General features: G+C 52.0%; 2 protein-coding genes across 4 annotated transcripts in view; both read left to right on the top strand.

Annotated features, from left to right (window-relative positions):
* Positions 1–818: 818 nt before the first annotated feature.
* Positions 819–7,348, top strand: LOC137751736 (complement C1q and tumor necrosis factor-related protein 9). Its single transcript, XM_068526356.1, has 3 exons — positions 819–984; positions 4,802–4,864; positions 6,304–7,348. Exons 1-3 carry the CDS (start codon positions 819–821, stop codon positions 7,074–7,076), a joined length of 1,002 nt encoding a protein of 333 aa, XP_068382457.1. The 3' UTR covers positions 7,077–7,348.
* Positions 7,349–10,127: 2,779 nt separating this feature from the next.
* The window catches only part of MIPEP (mitochondrial intermediate peptidase), a 140,348-nt gene continuing 135,525 nt past the window's right edge, over positions 10,128–14,950 (top strand). For all 3 annotated transcript variants that reach the window (XM_068526900.1, XM_068526901.1, XM_068526899.1), the window contains exons 1-2: positions 10,128–10,382; positions 13,197–13,370. In XM_068526900.1, the coding sequence (XP_068383001.1) occupies positions 10,245–10,382; positions 13,197–13,370 (312 nt within the window). In that variant the 5' untranslated portion in view covers positions 10,128–10,244. The remainder of the gene's footprint in view (positions 10,383–13,196; positions 13,371–14,950) is intronic.

Below are 14,950 nucleotides of genomic sequence, written 5' to 3'. Positions count from 1 at the left end.
TATTGCAGTGGTTCTGGAACCAACTTTTCTACTCTCTGTCTCTGAATTTGACTGTTCTCAGCACCTCACGTAAGTGGAATCACACAGCGTTTGTCCACTTGTGACTGGCCTAGTTCACCAAGCACAGTGTCTTTAAGGTTCATCCAGGTTGTAGCCTGTGTCAGGATTTCCCTCCTTTTTGAGGCTGAATCACATCCATCATGTGGATGGACCACATTTTGTTTATCCACTCATGCATCAATGGACACGTGGGTTTGTTTCCATCTTTTAGCGATTGTGGACAGCATTACTGCTGTGAACGTGGGTGTAGAAATATCTGCGGGAGTCCCTGCCCTCAGTTCTTTTGCGTGTATACCCAGGAGTGGGATTGCTGGAGCAAATGCTGATTCCATGTTTGCTTTACTGTTCAAAATGTGCTTTCATGCACAACGTGCTCACATTTGGTTTTTACAGCAGCCCTGTGAGGGAAGCATTAATCTCTTCTCTGGCTGCAAAAAGGCGTTTGCCCAAAGGGAAACGGTCAGCTGGAGTTTCTTTGCCCAAAGCGAAACAGTCAGCGGGGCTTTCCTGGCTTGGAACGTGGCTCTCTCCTGGATCGCCCACCACTGGAGTCTCCCCAGTCACACGCGTCCTTCCAAGGACAGTGTCCTTCGACTGCGAGCGGCCAGTCTGCTCCCGGCTGCCACCCTGACCCGCCCTGACCGCGCTGTCCAAGCTTGACTGCCGCAAGGAGCAGAGGCTTTGTCCATGGCCCCGGCGACGAGAGTTTCTCCCTTCAGTCTGTTTCCCTCTTTCCGTTCAGCTCTGTCATCTGAGCCATGAGGATCTGGTGGCTCCTGTTCGTCTCCGGAGTCTGCGCAGGGATGGTGAACTCACAGGACACCTGCAGGCAGGGCCACCCTGGCGTCCCCAGGAACCCGGGTCACAATGGATTGCCCGGGAGAGATGGACGAGATGGAGCAAAGGGCGACAAGGGGGACGCAGGTACCCACCACCTGTGCCTGCAGCTGCCCTCCGCTCATCCCCCTTCCTTTCACCTCATTCATTCATTCATCGCCCGTGTGCTCACCCCTCTCCATCCATCCATCCATCCATCCATTGCCCAGAAGACACTGATGGAAAGCCTGCTTCGGCCACATCCAGGCTGGGTGTGGGGTACAGGGCAGCACGAGCCATGAGGACCCCTGTCCTCATGGGCTTTCCCATTGAGTAGGGCTGCCTCTCTGCTGGCCACCATCTCCGATACTACAGGGCCGTTTTCAGGAGCTTGTGATGTCATAGATCTTTCTGCCTCAGGCGACAGGTATGAGGGATCTTTGGCACCGGGTCCTGGAGAGACATCCGACGGCTAGGTCTCTGGCAGAGAGCACGCAGCGCGGTGCAGGCCTTGCCGTGAGGCCGGCGGTGCAGAACGCCGGAGAACAGGAAGGGTCCTGGAGCCACACAGCCGCTCCTCGGGTATCTGTGCTGTGTCCCGGGACCTCCCCACGGTTTGGGGACTTGGGGACAGGATCTAGCCTCTGGGAGGGACAGTCCCAAAAGCCAGGATGTGTGAGTGGTTTCCATGACAAAAACCTGTAGGCTTGATTTCTGAATGGGGTTCTTGAGCCCTGGTCTGACCATAGGGTCATACACCTGAGATGTAAGCAGAGGACCCATCTGGGTGCAGGAAGAAAACATCGAAACTTCTAGTGACATCTTAAAAGATAAATTTAGGTGAAGAAAAAATTGAGCTTTTAAAACGTTGGCTATATGAATCCACGTGAATGGCCTCACTTGGTCGGTTTGCAGATACACACGTGTCATTTGAGGCGTGGACCATGTCCCTTGGGAAGAGTGGCGGCCCACAGTGTGAGCAGGCTGGCCGGGACCCTCCCGCGTTCACTGACCTTCAGCGTGTTGGGATGTTTTGCACTAAGTGTGCCTGGACCAGGGGGTTCTCAGATTATGCTGTTGAACTATCACAAAGAGATGGGTGCTGAAAACACTCCCGCAAAAAAAACTGATGGTTGAAGGTGAACTTGATAATGCAAGCAGTAAAGAATCCTGAGAAGGGCAGAGCTGCCATTTCTGTTCTTAATGTGAGTTCTTCAAATGTGCATCAGAAGGAAAAAATAATGATGAACGTCAGTCAGATCTGTCAAGACGTCTGCTCCCCCAACCTGGAAATTATTATAACTGTGGGCAGGTGAATTTACATTTACATTCATTGAGATGCCCTTGTCCTGACTGTGGATGTCCCAAGGGTATCACAGACTCATAGGAAGACGCACACCAATTAAGTAAGTCATTTCAGGACTCGTGAGAAGCGTGAACACAAGCCGCTGTCATTTTTCTCAGTACGTCGTATGAAAGCTTCACCAAACTTAATGATAAACATTTAGAAGCCTCTTTTGATATTTCTTAATCATACCAGGGAATTAGATATTCCTCTGGCAATATTAAAATGGCATAATACACAGAAAGCAATTTCAGGATGGACTGAAATTAATGGTTTGCCAGCAAATGCTGTTAGAATATGGATTTTGAAAAAGCCTTTAAGATTTGGAGAAACAAGAATTCCTCAGTGTGGGAAGTCTGCTGTACAGATGTGTGACATTCCAGGTGTTTGTAGGCGTTTCCCTGCTCAGGGCGTTTGTGGTCTAGCGTTTACTGCGTGGGCTGGATGGGGCAGAGGGTCACCAGGGGCAGTGTCCCTTCTCACCAAGCCCCGCCCTGCACTCGGCGCTGGGCTCTCCTACCGGGTAACACCTCCAGCAAGTCCACGCCGCTTTGGGGCATTAGGCCCGTCTCATTTCTGGGGAGTGAAAGGCCCTGTCCAAGTGAATGGCAAACCTTCCATCTTATTGAAATCCATCCCTTATCCTCTCGCTGGGACCACGTGTGTCCATGTATGTGTACATGTGCGTACACGTGTGTGCGTGTGCCCGCACCCGCGCACAGGATACCCTGTGTCTTCGAGATCCCTCCCCCCCGCCCCCGTCACTCCCACGCCCCTCCTCACTGCGAGGACCGCCTCGGACCCACCAGCGGGCTGGGCTGGGAGAAGAGGCGCAGGAAGGCATCGCTCAGATGATGCTGTCAGAACCTGGCTCCGCGGCCCTCCAAGCGTGACGGCCCGATGCTGGCCTTTCTCCTGGGCGGCTCTCTGTGGGCCTCCTGTATCATCCCTCGGAGTGGACGATGCACTCGCTGCCTGCACCCCCGGGGCTGGGGCACGTGCTCTCCGCGGCCGCAGTTTTCTCACCCGGCTCGGCGGAGGCGCCCGCCGCCCAGGGAACCTCGGCGTTGCGCAGAGGCTTCTCCTTTCCACTCTTCTCGGTGGAAGTGTCGCATCCGTCTCCGTGACTCAGACTGCGGGCTCACAGCCTCGCTTTCTCTACAAACGTCTGAGTCCCCTTTGCTCCAGAGCCGAGGCAACATTTCTGCAGGCCAAGCGCGCGGGTGGGGCCAGGTCACAGGCCCCCGTCTGGCGCTCATCCTCTCTCTCCGGCTCAAGGGCGCATGTGTGCGCTGGGGTGGTCTATCTCCAAATTTGGGAGGTTTAATTTAAAACGCTCGTTATAAAATATTTTATACACACAGAAGAAGATAGATGGAGAGAGAAGGAAGACACATGCTCCTGTATCCAACACCAAATTTCTCTACCTCTCCGCTACTCATTCTCTCTCCTTCTTCCTCCATGGTCCCCGTTCTTTCAAGTTTCACATACTTCCTTAAGACTTGCACACTACATATATAGTTTATTTAGATTATATACAACACACGTTTCTTAGAAGGATATTATGTCACATTTCTCACACTAAAAATTAACTTAATCTTTGTCTTACCGTTTTCAAATATATTTGTGTGTATGTTTTTTATTTTTTTAATTTATTTATTTTTTGGCTGCGTTGGGTCTTCGTTGCTGCGCGTGGGCTTTCTCTAGTTGCAGCGAGCAGGGGCTGCTCTTCGTTGTGGTGCACGGGCTTCTCATTGCGGTGGCTTCTCTTGTTGCGGAGCATGGGCTCTAGGCACGCGGGCTTCAGTAGTTGTGGCTCGCGGGCTCTAGAGCGCAGGCTCAGTAGTTGTGGCGCACGGGCTTCGTTGCTCCGCGGCATGTGGGATCTTCCCGGACCAGGGATTGAACCCGTGTCCCCTACATTGGCAGGCGGATTCTTAACCACTGTGCCACCAGGGAAGTCCCATGTGTATGTTTTATAATGAACATGTTTTTAGAACATTACCCGTACACAGCTTACAAACATACATGCGTGGACATGACATAGGATGCTGGTGCTTGGGGCAGCCTGTTCTGAGCATCAGGACTCCTGGGCGCAGCAGAACCTCATGGCCTGATGTCCCAGTGGGTCTCCACGGCACCTTGACCACCACTGTGAGGCGCTAGAGAGATCCTTCTGGAACCCCCTCTCCCATCCCAAGTAGTGTGGTGCAGCCATGGTCATCTGCGCTTTCATAGGAGGCTGGTACTTCCACTCCACTCCCCACAGAGTGATGGAAAAGGAGCACAAATGACAAAGCCACCCCGCCAAGTCCTTGTCACGTGAGAAGCATGCAATCGTGATCGTCATCCGAGCCGGCTGCTTGGGAAGCCCACCAATCCACTTCACAACCCACTCCTTGGCACACTCAGCACCCTTGCTGCTTGCCCCTGCCTGCCCTCCCCCCACAGGTCTGTGAGGGGTGGGGTGTGCGGGTCAGGCTGGGGCTCCCCGGGACCCTCCATCGCTGACTGGGACCCACATCGAGGGAAACTGGAGCTAGAATTTTAACTTCTGCCTATTTTCTCATTTTCCATCAGGCGAACCAGGACATCCTGGTGGCCCAGGGAAGGACGGGATGACCGGAGAGAAAGGAGAACCAGGTCAGAGATGGCTTTCCGTCCTGCTGTGCCCGCAGCCGGAGCCGTCAATGATAGGATAGGAATTATTAAGTGCTTAACCAAGGACAAGTCCCTTACGAGGCTCCAGTGATAAAGGCCACATGGTCCTTCTCTCCAGAAGCTCAGGGTTCACTGCAGAGATGGGCAGACTTTCCATAAAGGGCCAGATAGTAAATATTTTCAGCTTTGCGGGCCACAGGGTCTCAGTCACGACTACTCAGCTCTGCCGTCATAGGGAAAAGCTGCGTAGAGGATGCCTTAGTAAGTGGGGCTGCGTTCCAGTGAAACCTGAATTTTACATAATTGTCACAAATCTCGGAACATGATTTGTGGCCATTTAAAAGTGTCAACTGTTCTTAGCTTGCGGGCTGTCAAAAACAGGCGGAGGCTGGACGTGGCCCGCGCTCCGTGGTTTGCTGAAGCCTGATTTAGCGCTGGGCCCTGAGGAGGGACGCTGGATTCTGACTCAGCGCCCCGGGGGGCACTGCAGCGGAAGGTGGCACTTGAGCCGGGCCCTGGAGGCAGGGAGGCTGCTGGCAGCTGTCGCCGAGGGGGAGGGAGGATGGTTACCACGGCAACACGAAGAGTGTTCTCGCCCCACTGGGTCGTTCTAAGTGCGTTCCATGTGTTGACTCACTTAATACAACAGCCTATAAAGGAGGCACTGTATTATCCCAGCCGTACAGGTGAGGAACCAGGTGTAGCTGGGGAATCAGCTTGTGCATAAGCGGTGGAGACTGGGCTGGATCCTGGCGTCTCCAGAGCCGGGGCTCGGACCACGGCTGTCCAGTCAGGGCGTGGGAAGCGGGAGGCGCTGGGGAGGGGGAAAGGCAGAATCACGACAGTGCCTCGCGCCTGGCGGGGCGCACAGGCCGGCAGACGCGGCGAGCAGTGAGCGCCCCCCCAGGACGACCTGACTCCAGTGAGGGTCTTCTCGGCGGGTGTCACGTCATCAGGGCTGCGTGTCAGCTACCAAAGCAGCCCCGGTGAATCTGCTGTTTGCCTCCTTCCCTCTTCCAAAGATGTGTCCCCTCAGGGACGGGCAGAGAGCTGTCATTTCTTTCTTTTGTTTTTGGCCGCTCAGCATGTGGGATCTTAGTTCCCCACCAGGGATCGAACCCGCGCCCCCTGCATTGGAATCGCAGACTCTTAACCACTGGGCCGCCAGGGAGGTCCCAAATACCTGTCATTTCTAACGTGAGCCCCGACGCTGATATAGTAGACAGCGTCAAAGGGTGTTTTGTGCACACGTGTGTATCTGCACAGTTTAGGAGTAAATTAACTTTCAAACCCTGAGCATATGCTGAACCTGTGCACTGCCTTATCTCATTCGCTTGCTCAATAATAGAAAAACCAAAGGTGTTTTCACAAACAAAGTTTCACAAATTGTCTCTTCCTCCGTTCTTTCTCGTCCTACCTAGGAGCCGATGGAAACGTTGAAGCAAAGGGCGTGAAAGGTGATCAGGGCTCAAGAGGCCCCCCAGGGAAACACGGGCCACAGGGACTTGTGGGCCCCATGGGAGAGAAAGGCCTCAGAGGAGAGACCGGCGCCCAAGGGCAGAAGGGGGAGAAGGGCGACGTGGGTCCCGTTGGTCCAGAAGGGCCAAAGGGCAGCACTGGACCTTCGGGCCCAACTGGTTTACCTGGCCCCGTGGGCCCCACTGGAAAGCCGGGTCCCAGGGGAGATGCCGGCCCCTTGGGGCCCCAGGGTGAGCCTGGAGCCCGGGGAATGAGAGGCTGGAAAGGGGATCGAGGAGAAAAAGGGAAAACTGGGGAGACGCCAGTCTTGCCCAAAAGCGCCTTCACCGTGGGGCTCACGGTGCTGAGCAAGTTCCCTCCGTCAGACGCGCCCGTCAAGTTCGACAGGATCCTGTACAACGAGTTTGGCCACTACGACGTGGCCACGGGGAAATTCACCTGCCACGTCGCCGGCGTCTATTACTTCACCTACCACGTCACCGTTTTCTCCAGGAACGTCCAGGTGTCTTTGGTCAAAAACGGGGTTAAAGTCCTGCACACCAAGGACGGTGACATGAGCTCCGAGGACCAGGCATCGGGTGGCATCGTCCTGCAGCTGAAGCTCGGGGACGAGGTGTGGCTGCAGGTGACGGGAGGGGAGAGGTTCAACGGCTTGTTTGCAGATGAGGACGACGACACCACGTTCACGGGCTTCCTCCTGTTCTGCAGCGCGTGACGGGTCGGGGGCGGGGAGCGGTTACAGCTCTGTCTCTCCATCCGCCCGAATCAGCTTGGTGAAGACATTGTTTGATGACTTTACCACGTTAATTATATCACCACTTGTCATAACCGTAAAAAGGTGAAAGTGGGAAAGTTATTCCTAAAACTGAGTCTATAGAACTCGCTATCCTTCCAAGAGTAAATGTAAAAATACCTGCTCTGTTTATTACAGTGTATTTGATATTTTCCCTCATTCCCATGATCTGAAGAATCCTTTGCTCGGGCGTTCCTTGTGGGGAGTGTTTTGATATCATTTTAGTGCTCAAAGGAGCCGTGTGATGATGTATCTCCCATCTTAATTCCTGAGGATATTACAGGGAAAGAAAAGGAAGTGTTTATTCCATGTGTGACTAATCAGAGTCTGGGCTGGTGACAATGGCGCAGCCCAGGAACCTGCAGGGCACTCTGCTCGCTTTCTATCTTGGGTTTTCATCACCATTCAACTCAACAAACAGTTGTTAGTAAACTGTTTGCCAAACTTGACTCTGTTTTAGTTTCCCTCCGTATCCACAGTTCCGTATCTGCAGATTCAACCAACCATGGTTGGAAAATATTTGAAAAAAAAAAAATCAGGAAGTTCCAAAAAGCAAAACTTGAATTTGCCAACCTGGAAACTGCTGACATAGCATTTACACTGTACTAGGTAATTTAAGTAATCTAGAGGGGAACTGCCCGGTGGTCCAGCGAATAATCCCCTCCTAAAATTCTGGAAGCGTTAACTATGCTTGTTAACTCCATACACTTTTCCATTAGCTGAGAGCAACTAATAAAGAAGCAAGAGGAGACAAGCCCGGTGCATATTCAACCGACAGCATCTTCCAGACCACAGCCTGGGACTCTGACGGACTTACGGCCATTCTCTCCACATGTCAACCAAGTCAGCGCAGTTGTGACAGTATCTTCATTCCTTGGGAGAATGGCAATTTTCTGAATTATCATTATAAGCAGTCAGCACTGCTATAGATGAAAAGGTGAAAAATTACTTGGTTTTGGAAGACTTTGGATATATGTGGAAATCATTTCCGTTTATAGGTATTTTATTGGCTTTCCTTAATGTATGTTTCTTCTAGAACAGAGCCAGGACTCGGGTGAAGCACGTGAGACACCCCAAGTCCCCCACTTGCCTTGGTGCCCTAACGTTGGCCCAGCTGTAGGGACTGATCATTTTCTTTATTGAGCCAGAGTGTCCTTATGCTTTGGCTTCTTTCAATTGCAATAAGCCAAGCTGTTTTTCCCCAGTGTTAAGTCTGGTGTTGTTATGGACCAAACGATACGTGTACTAACTCCCTACTATTTAGGGCCAGAACTTTATAGGTGAGATAGGCATAAAGGAAAAAAAGTACAATTTATGACCAGAACATTGGATACAAGCTTTCGTAAAATTCTTTTTTTTTTTTGCAGGGCAAATGTAGAAGATGAAATGTTAAAGCATGTTATAAAGAACTTCAGAAGGATAAAGTTGATTGGGGAGGTGTCTGATCTGCCATTTGGAATTCTCTCTCATCTGCTGTCTGTGGATCTGGTCTGCAGTTTTTACAAGTCTAACTACGCCAGGCTCCCTGAGACACAAGACACCTTGTTAACGTGGCACAAGTCAGCATCCTTTGAGGGTGTTTTTACGCTTCAGTGTTTGCATTAAAAATGGTTAGGAACCATTCTGGGCTAAAGAAAAGCTCTCAGATTTGAAACTCCTTTTAAAAAATATGATAAAGTAAGTAGTTTTATCACATATATTGATGAATATTTTTACATGGCAGATTTGACATCTGTGTAAGGGCCTGCCGTGCAGGCCTGCGATGTGGGGTGGCCGCCCCAAGGACCAACCAGTCACAGACGATGCGGTATGAATCACCACGGAGTTAGGACTTTGGGGATTTTAAATAATTTGGAATCTTTGATGAAAAAGTCAGCAGAAGATGAAATCACGACTTACCATATGTAGACAAACAAACGCAGAATTTATAGTTAAGCTGTAGAGACTTGTGTAAGCGCACCCTGGCACTTGCCTTTACTAAATTTTCATTGTTCTCTATCTTTTTATCACTGGGGCTTTTTCTCCCCACCAGGCTACACTGAAAACAAACTCCATTTAACAGTAAATTGTTGTGAGGACGGAAAGGGGCGGGTTAGAAGCCCGCCCCAGTTGGCCATCGCTTCTGGCTCTCTGGAACTTCAGAGAAGGTTCCGGGGCTGCTCACACCCAACAGGTGTTCACAGGAGCAGACTCTACCGCAGGCCCACGCATTCAGGTGAGATACAAGGTTCCGTCGGCGCTGGTCCTTGGTACAGGGACACGAAGCATCCTTCGGCACGGCACGCAATGCCCTGCGCGCCAGGCGCTGGGGGACTGGATCCGGGGCGTCCGGTTCCGCCCGAAGCCGAGGCCCAGCAGCAGGCTCCCCGCCCGCCCACGCCAGCCTCCGCGCTGTCCTCCAACAGGGTCATCCTCACGGGCCGTCCAGGGGATGCTCCGAGCGCTGCACAGCCTCCGCTCGCGGACACCCGGAGGGCGCCCCCCGGCCCCACCCCTCACCCTCTCCGCCGCTGCCCTCGCGCCCCCGTACTCCCTCCGTCGGTGACTGCAGTTTGTCAGATTCCACCCCTCAACAAGCTGCGTTGTCGATAATGTTGTCGATCACTGCGAGTTTACAGTCGGTGGATGGAGGTCCACCGACAGCTCTGACTGCAGGGCTGGGACGTGCGGGCGCAGTGCGTTGCGTCTCGCACCCTCCTGGAGCGGAGGGCGACGGGTCTCGGTTCAGGGTGCCGGGCAGCGGTCGGCCCGCCGCCCACGCGTGTTTCCGGCAGCGGGTGCGAGGCTGGGCCCCCAGCACACCCTGCCACCCGCCCGGCCACGTGGGAGGGCGGGGCATCCTGCGGTTCCCCCTCCAGGCGCGCGGGGGCGCTAGAGGCGGCGGCCCGGGAAAGCGGCGGGCGACGCTCTGGCCCTGGGGACGCCGATGTGCGCTGGCCCCGCGGCTTAGTGCCCTTCCCGGAAGCGCGGGGTCACGTGGCAGGCGGGCGCTGCCGTGGAGACGCGGCGCGCTCTCCGGCGGGGCTGAGGGCCGGGTTCTGGAGTCCGGTTTCGCGGGCCTTCGCGGGGCGGAGCGGCTGCAGCGGCGCGATGCTGTGCGCCCGGCGGCTGGGCGGCTTCGGGGCCGGGCTCCGGGTCCGGTGGGTCAGCACCAGCTGGTCCCCGGTGGGCGCCGCCTTCAACGTCCAGCCCCAGGGACGCCGCCTGGACCTGTTCGGCGAGCGCCGGGTGAGCGGCCCGCGGGGCCCGGGCGGGGTCGTCGGGGTCCGGGCGGCGAGCCCGCCTCGCGCGGGAGGGAGGTGTCGTTTGCCCGGGGTGACTTTGCGGGCGGCCCCCGCTCTGAGGGGCAGGTGCCGGGGGGCGGGGCGGCCCCAGGTGCAGTGGGCCAGAGCGCGTCCCCCGCACTCCCAGCCCTGCAGCTCAGACCCGGCCCCGGTGAGGCGCGGGCCGCGCGGTGAGCTCACCTACGGTCTCGGTGTCTTGATGCCAGGACCCGCTTCTGTCAATTAGTGTAATTAGTCTTTCCATTGGTGCCCGAAGTGCCGTCATTAATACTTTCCCAAGCTTCTCGGCTTTGTTTTTTTTCCTTTAAAACACCGAGTTGGAGAAGAGTCTGCTGTCCTCTAAGGCGGTGCAGCCCATCACGTAGATTTTTCCCGCAGAAAATCACTGACTTCTTGTGTTGTTCCTAGTTGTTTGTGTATCCACGCGGCCCGCTTGGTGTCTGGCATTCAGTAGACACTCATTATTTTTTTCTTTTTTAAAATTTATTTTATTGAAGTAGAGTTGATTTACAATGTTGTGTTAATCTCTGCTGTACAGCGAAGTAACTGTTATACACATATACATCCCTTTTCGTATTCTTTTGCATTATGGTTTAGCCCAGGATATTGAATATAGTTCCCTGTGCTCTGCAGTAGGACCTTGTTGTTTATTCATCCTGTATATAATAGTTTGCACCTGCTAACCCCAAACTCCCAATCCGTCCCTCCTCCACCGCCCACCTCCTGAAACTCATTATTGAATGAATGACTGAATTAAAGGTGAAAGGAAGGAAAGCTTGGAAGGGATTTACCTGTGCCTGCTTTACTTTGCATTTATGGATTTTGCTCACTTTTGCACGGTTACTTTTATTTTTGCCTTTTAAATTTTTTCATTATTTCTACTATTGCCTTTCTTGGAAAGATGAGTCTGGGATATAATTACAGTGAGCCTAATAATGTGAGTTTTTCTTATTTAACTCCCAAATTTCTTTGTTTTAAAATTATTTTTGAATGAAATTTGCTACACCAACTTCCATGGGGGTAAATAACGTTGGTATTGACATAATTGGTGTGAGAACGAGCACAGCCTGTGGGTACTGAGCAAAAAGACGTGAGGGGTAAGCTTGGTTATGGGTGGATGAAACAGATCTAATTTTAGCTTTATTAATTTTTCTTTTGTACATCTTAATTTTAGGTGCTGATATCAGATTTTCAAATACGTGAATTGGTTTTTGATTAAAAAAAGAAACCCAAAGGCTTATGTAGTTTTCTAGTATTACCATAACTTGGTAGGCTGAGATTTAGAATTCCCAAGAGGAGTGTGGGGAGGTGTGCTGAGAAGTGAAAATAAAGTCTGTAATTGAATCATACTAAATCATTGTAAAAACCAACTATATTTTTGTTCCTAATTCTGCTCTGCCGCTGCCTGTCTTTATTTTCTCCAACTTGTTAATATATTTTGAAAAGAAGTTAACAACTTCGTGCATTCCTTCTTGCAGAAACAGTGGGCCTTGTCAGGCCTGAAAGCTTTGCCTCTTGGCATTTCCCGCAATTGACGTGTTAAGCATCTCTTGATACAAAGCTGTCTACACAGTGGTCTGGCCCTGTTAATTTGCCTCATTCGTGAGTTCCCGCCTGTGTTAGGCCCTGCGTTGGGCAGCTGGTTAAAATGGCGAAGAGCGGGGTTCCTAGTTCTCGGAGCTGGCCTCCTGCGGAGACAAGACTTTCCAATGCCAGTTGCAGTCCGCGAGCGTGGAGAACATGTGGGCTTTAGGGGTGCTTGGAGCGAGTTCCGGTTGCGGCTTTCCCACTGTTCGCTAGTGACCACGGACATGTTCGTTTAACCTCTGAAAGTGTTACCTTATCTGTAAAAAGGAGATTGATAGTTTGTGCTGTAGGATTGTGTGATTTACATGAGAGAACCTATGTAAAGTACATGGTACACTTTTGGCATGCCGTGGATGTGTAGTAAGTGTTTGTGGTTTTTGTCTGCCTTCCTGGGCGTCATAACAAGTGCGATCGAACCGGTACAAGAAGATGGTCCTTCCTTCCCATTAGATTAGTGATTTTTATCTTTATCAAGGTGTTGAAATGCTTTTGGAAGGTATAAAATTTGCTGCCAGTTTCCACCTATGACTTGGTTTAGCCTGTTTACTGAATCTTCCTAAAATACATATGTGCTCAGAAATCAACTCACCGTCCCTATTTTATACTTTGTGGAGTGCTTGATGCTGTGCCCTGGACCTCACTCAGTGCCGGGCAGGGGTCCTGAGAACCTACTAACCTCGTTCCTGTGTCCGTGCTGTGAGACGCAGCACATATTGTCATCCCTTCATGCCTGATGGAGAAATTAGGCCGAGGAGGAGAGAGAACTCGACCAGGCTCACACAGCTGATAGTGGTTACAGCTGACATCTGTTAAATGCTTTCTGTGTGCCAGGCACTAAGATGTTTTTTTAAAAAAGTGTATCGTTTAATCCTTGCCACTTTGTGAGTTAGGTTCTGTGGTAGTAGCAGAGCTGGATTTTGAACCCATATCATTCTATTTTTGTTTTTTTATAAAATAATTAAAAATTGAAGAAAAATTACATTCTAAAACATTTTTAGTGTCATATGTGGAATGTCGCGGGGAATGTGAAAGCGATACTTGTGATGACAGGTGTCACCATGGTATGAAATATCAACGAAAACCAAGATTTTGTTTATGCGGAAAGTATTTGTATTGAATACCCCCAGGTCATGTTTTTAGTTATCAATGGGAACTGTTCTTTGGGTTTCAGGGCCTGTTTGGAGTTCCTGAGCTCAGCGCCCCAGAAGGATTCCGTGTCGCCCAGGAGAAGGCCTTGAGGAAAACGGAGCAGCTGGTGGGCCGCGTGTGCTCTGCGCCGCCCGGGCCCCAGACCGTGCTCATCTTTGACGAGCTCTCGGACTCCTTGTGCAGGGTGGCCGACTTGGTAAGACGCCGGGCGTGGGCCGCAGACCACCTCTCACTTCTGCAAGTTAAGCTCAGTGTGTTAGGTTCAGTACTGGATGGTAAAGTTAGGAATGTTTGAGAGCTCTTGGGTGTAATCTGTTAAAGTGAAGTGTGCTGTTGAATGGGAAGAACGTGTAGGAAAGGTCAGATTTAGTATTCGTATTTTAACATGTATATTTAATAAAGTAGATATGTAATATGTAATGGAAGAATGATTACGCACGTGGCAAAGATTCATGTGACAGAGGTTCTTCATTTATGAAAATGTCTACCAAAATTCTAGTAGAACATTTGTCTGTACCTTTACAATAAAATTAATCTTATAAAAAACTAGTTTTTTATAAGCCTTTTCAGGAATGTCTTTTCTGATCGAAAATAAGGTTTTGACATCAAACTGATTGTATCAAAGGCGTCTTTTCCCCACGCTTTGAAGTTGAGATAGAAGTGCCCGCAGGTCTCTCCGCCAGCTGAGACGCCTGCGGCCGAGGTGGAAGCGGGATCCCCTCTCAGCCCAGGGCGGCCGCGACATCGTAGTGGCACGCCAGTCCCCAGTCGTGGTCACGCCTGCTCCTGTCTGCACAGCTCTTGCTTCACGTTCACTCTGCATGCAGCCCCACCCTGGCCGGGCACTGGGAGTGCGGCCACGAGTGAGACAGACACAGACTCCGACCTCATGGAGCTTATGTTCTGGTGCTGGCTGTCTCGTAGCTCTTATTGGCACTGGACCCAGGTAAGAGCTTCACCTGGATTGGCTGATTGAACCTTCTGGGCATGTCTCCACCTGTCGTCGACGAGGAAGGAAAGGCACTAAGAGGTTACGTTCCCCGGCCCGTGAGTGGTGGAGCTGGGCTTCGCGTCCGGGCAGTCTGGCCGCAGAGGCCTCGCTCCCCACGCTTCCAGGGCTGCTGCCGCCCGGGCCGGATGGAACCTTACCTGGCGTGGCAGGAAGGTCGCCTCCCATCTTGTGAGAAAGTGTTTATTTTCACAGTTATTGGGCAGTAAAATCGACTTCTCCTAAGGGATGGTGCAGGTCTGTGAACGTGGACTCTGTGTGCACGTAGCCGCCCCACGATCAGGAGGCGTAACTCTTCCGTCACCCCCAGAACGCCCCCTGTGCCTCGCGCCCACCTCGCCTCTCGCCTCTGGCAATCTCTCACCTGTTCTCCGTCCCCGTAGTTTGTCCTTTCTTAAGTGTCAGCTAAGTGGAATCATATTTCCCGATTGAGGCTGACTTTCTTCACCAGAGTGGCAGCTCCCCGTCTGTGCTTTCCTTCTTCGAGAGCCTTCTCGCTCTCAGCTTCTGCGCTGAGCCAGTAACACCTCCGCTGTCCTAGAGGCACTGCTGCAAGTTTCCCAGTTGTCAAGAGATCGGCAGAGTATCCATCCTGAAGGGCTTTCCTGAGGGCTCCGGCAGTCAGCTCTTGCTTTTTCTGGGTTTGGGTTCTGCCCCTCCAGGATGTGCTCAGCGAGGGCTCGTCTTGTTGGGGGATGTGGGAGACGTACTGTCAGAAAAGAGGTTTTGAACAGTCTCTGCTTAACGGTGCCACTGAAATCTGAAAG

The sequence above is a fragment of the Eschrichtius robustus genome, chromosome 18, assembly GCF_028021215.1.
Source record: "Eschrichtius robustus isolate mEscRob2 chromosome 18, mEscRob2.pri, whole genome shotgun sequence".
NCBI lineage: Eukaryota > Metazoa > Chordata > Mammalia > Artiodactyla > Eschrichtiidae > Eschrichtius > Eschrichtius robustus.
This window is presented reverse-complemented; position numbering and strand designations above follow the sequence as displayed.

What these genes read in the sequence shown, in the direction of transcription:
- LOC137751736 (XM_068526356.1), top strand. Translation starts at nt 819, where the DNA reads ATGAGGATCTGGTGGCTCCTGTTCGTCTCCGGAGTCTGCGCAGGGATG. An exon ending in GGGCGACAAGGGGGACGCAG is followed by an intron (nt 985 to 4,801) that starts GTACCCACCACC and finishes ATTTTCCATCAG; the next exon opens with GCGAACCAGGACATCCTGGT. An exon ending in CGGAGAGAAAGGAGAACCAG is followed by an intron (nt 4,865 to 6,303) that starts GTCAGAGATGGC and finishes CGTCCTACCTAG; the next exon opens with GAGCCGATGGAAACGTTGAA.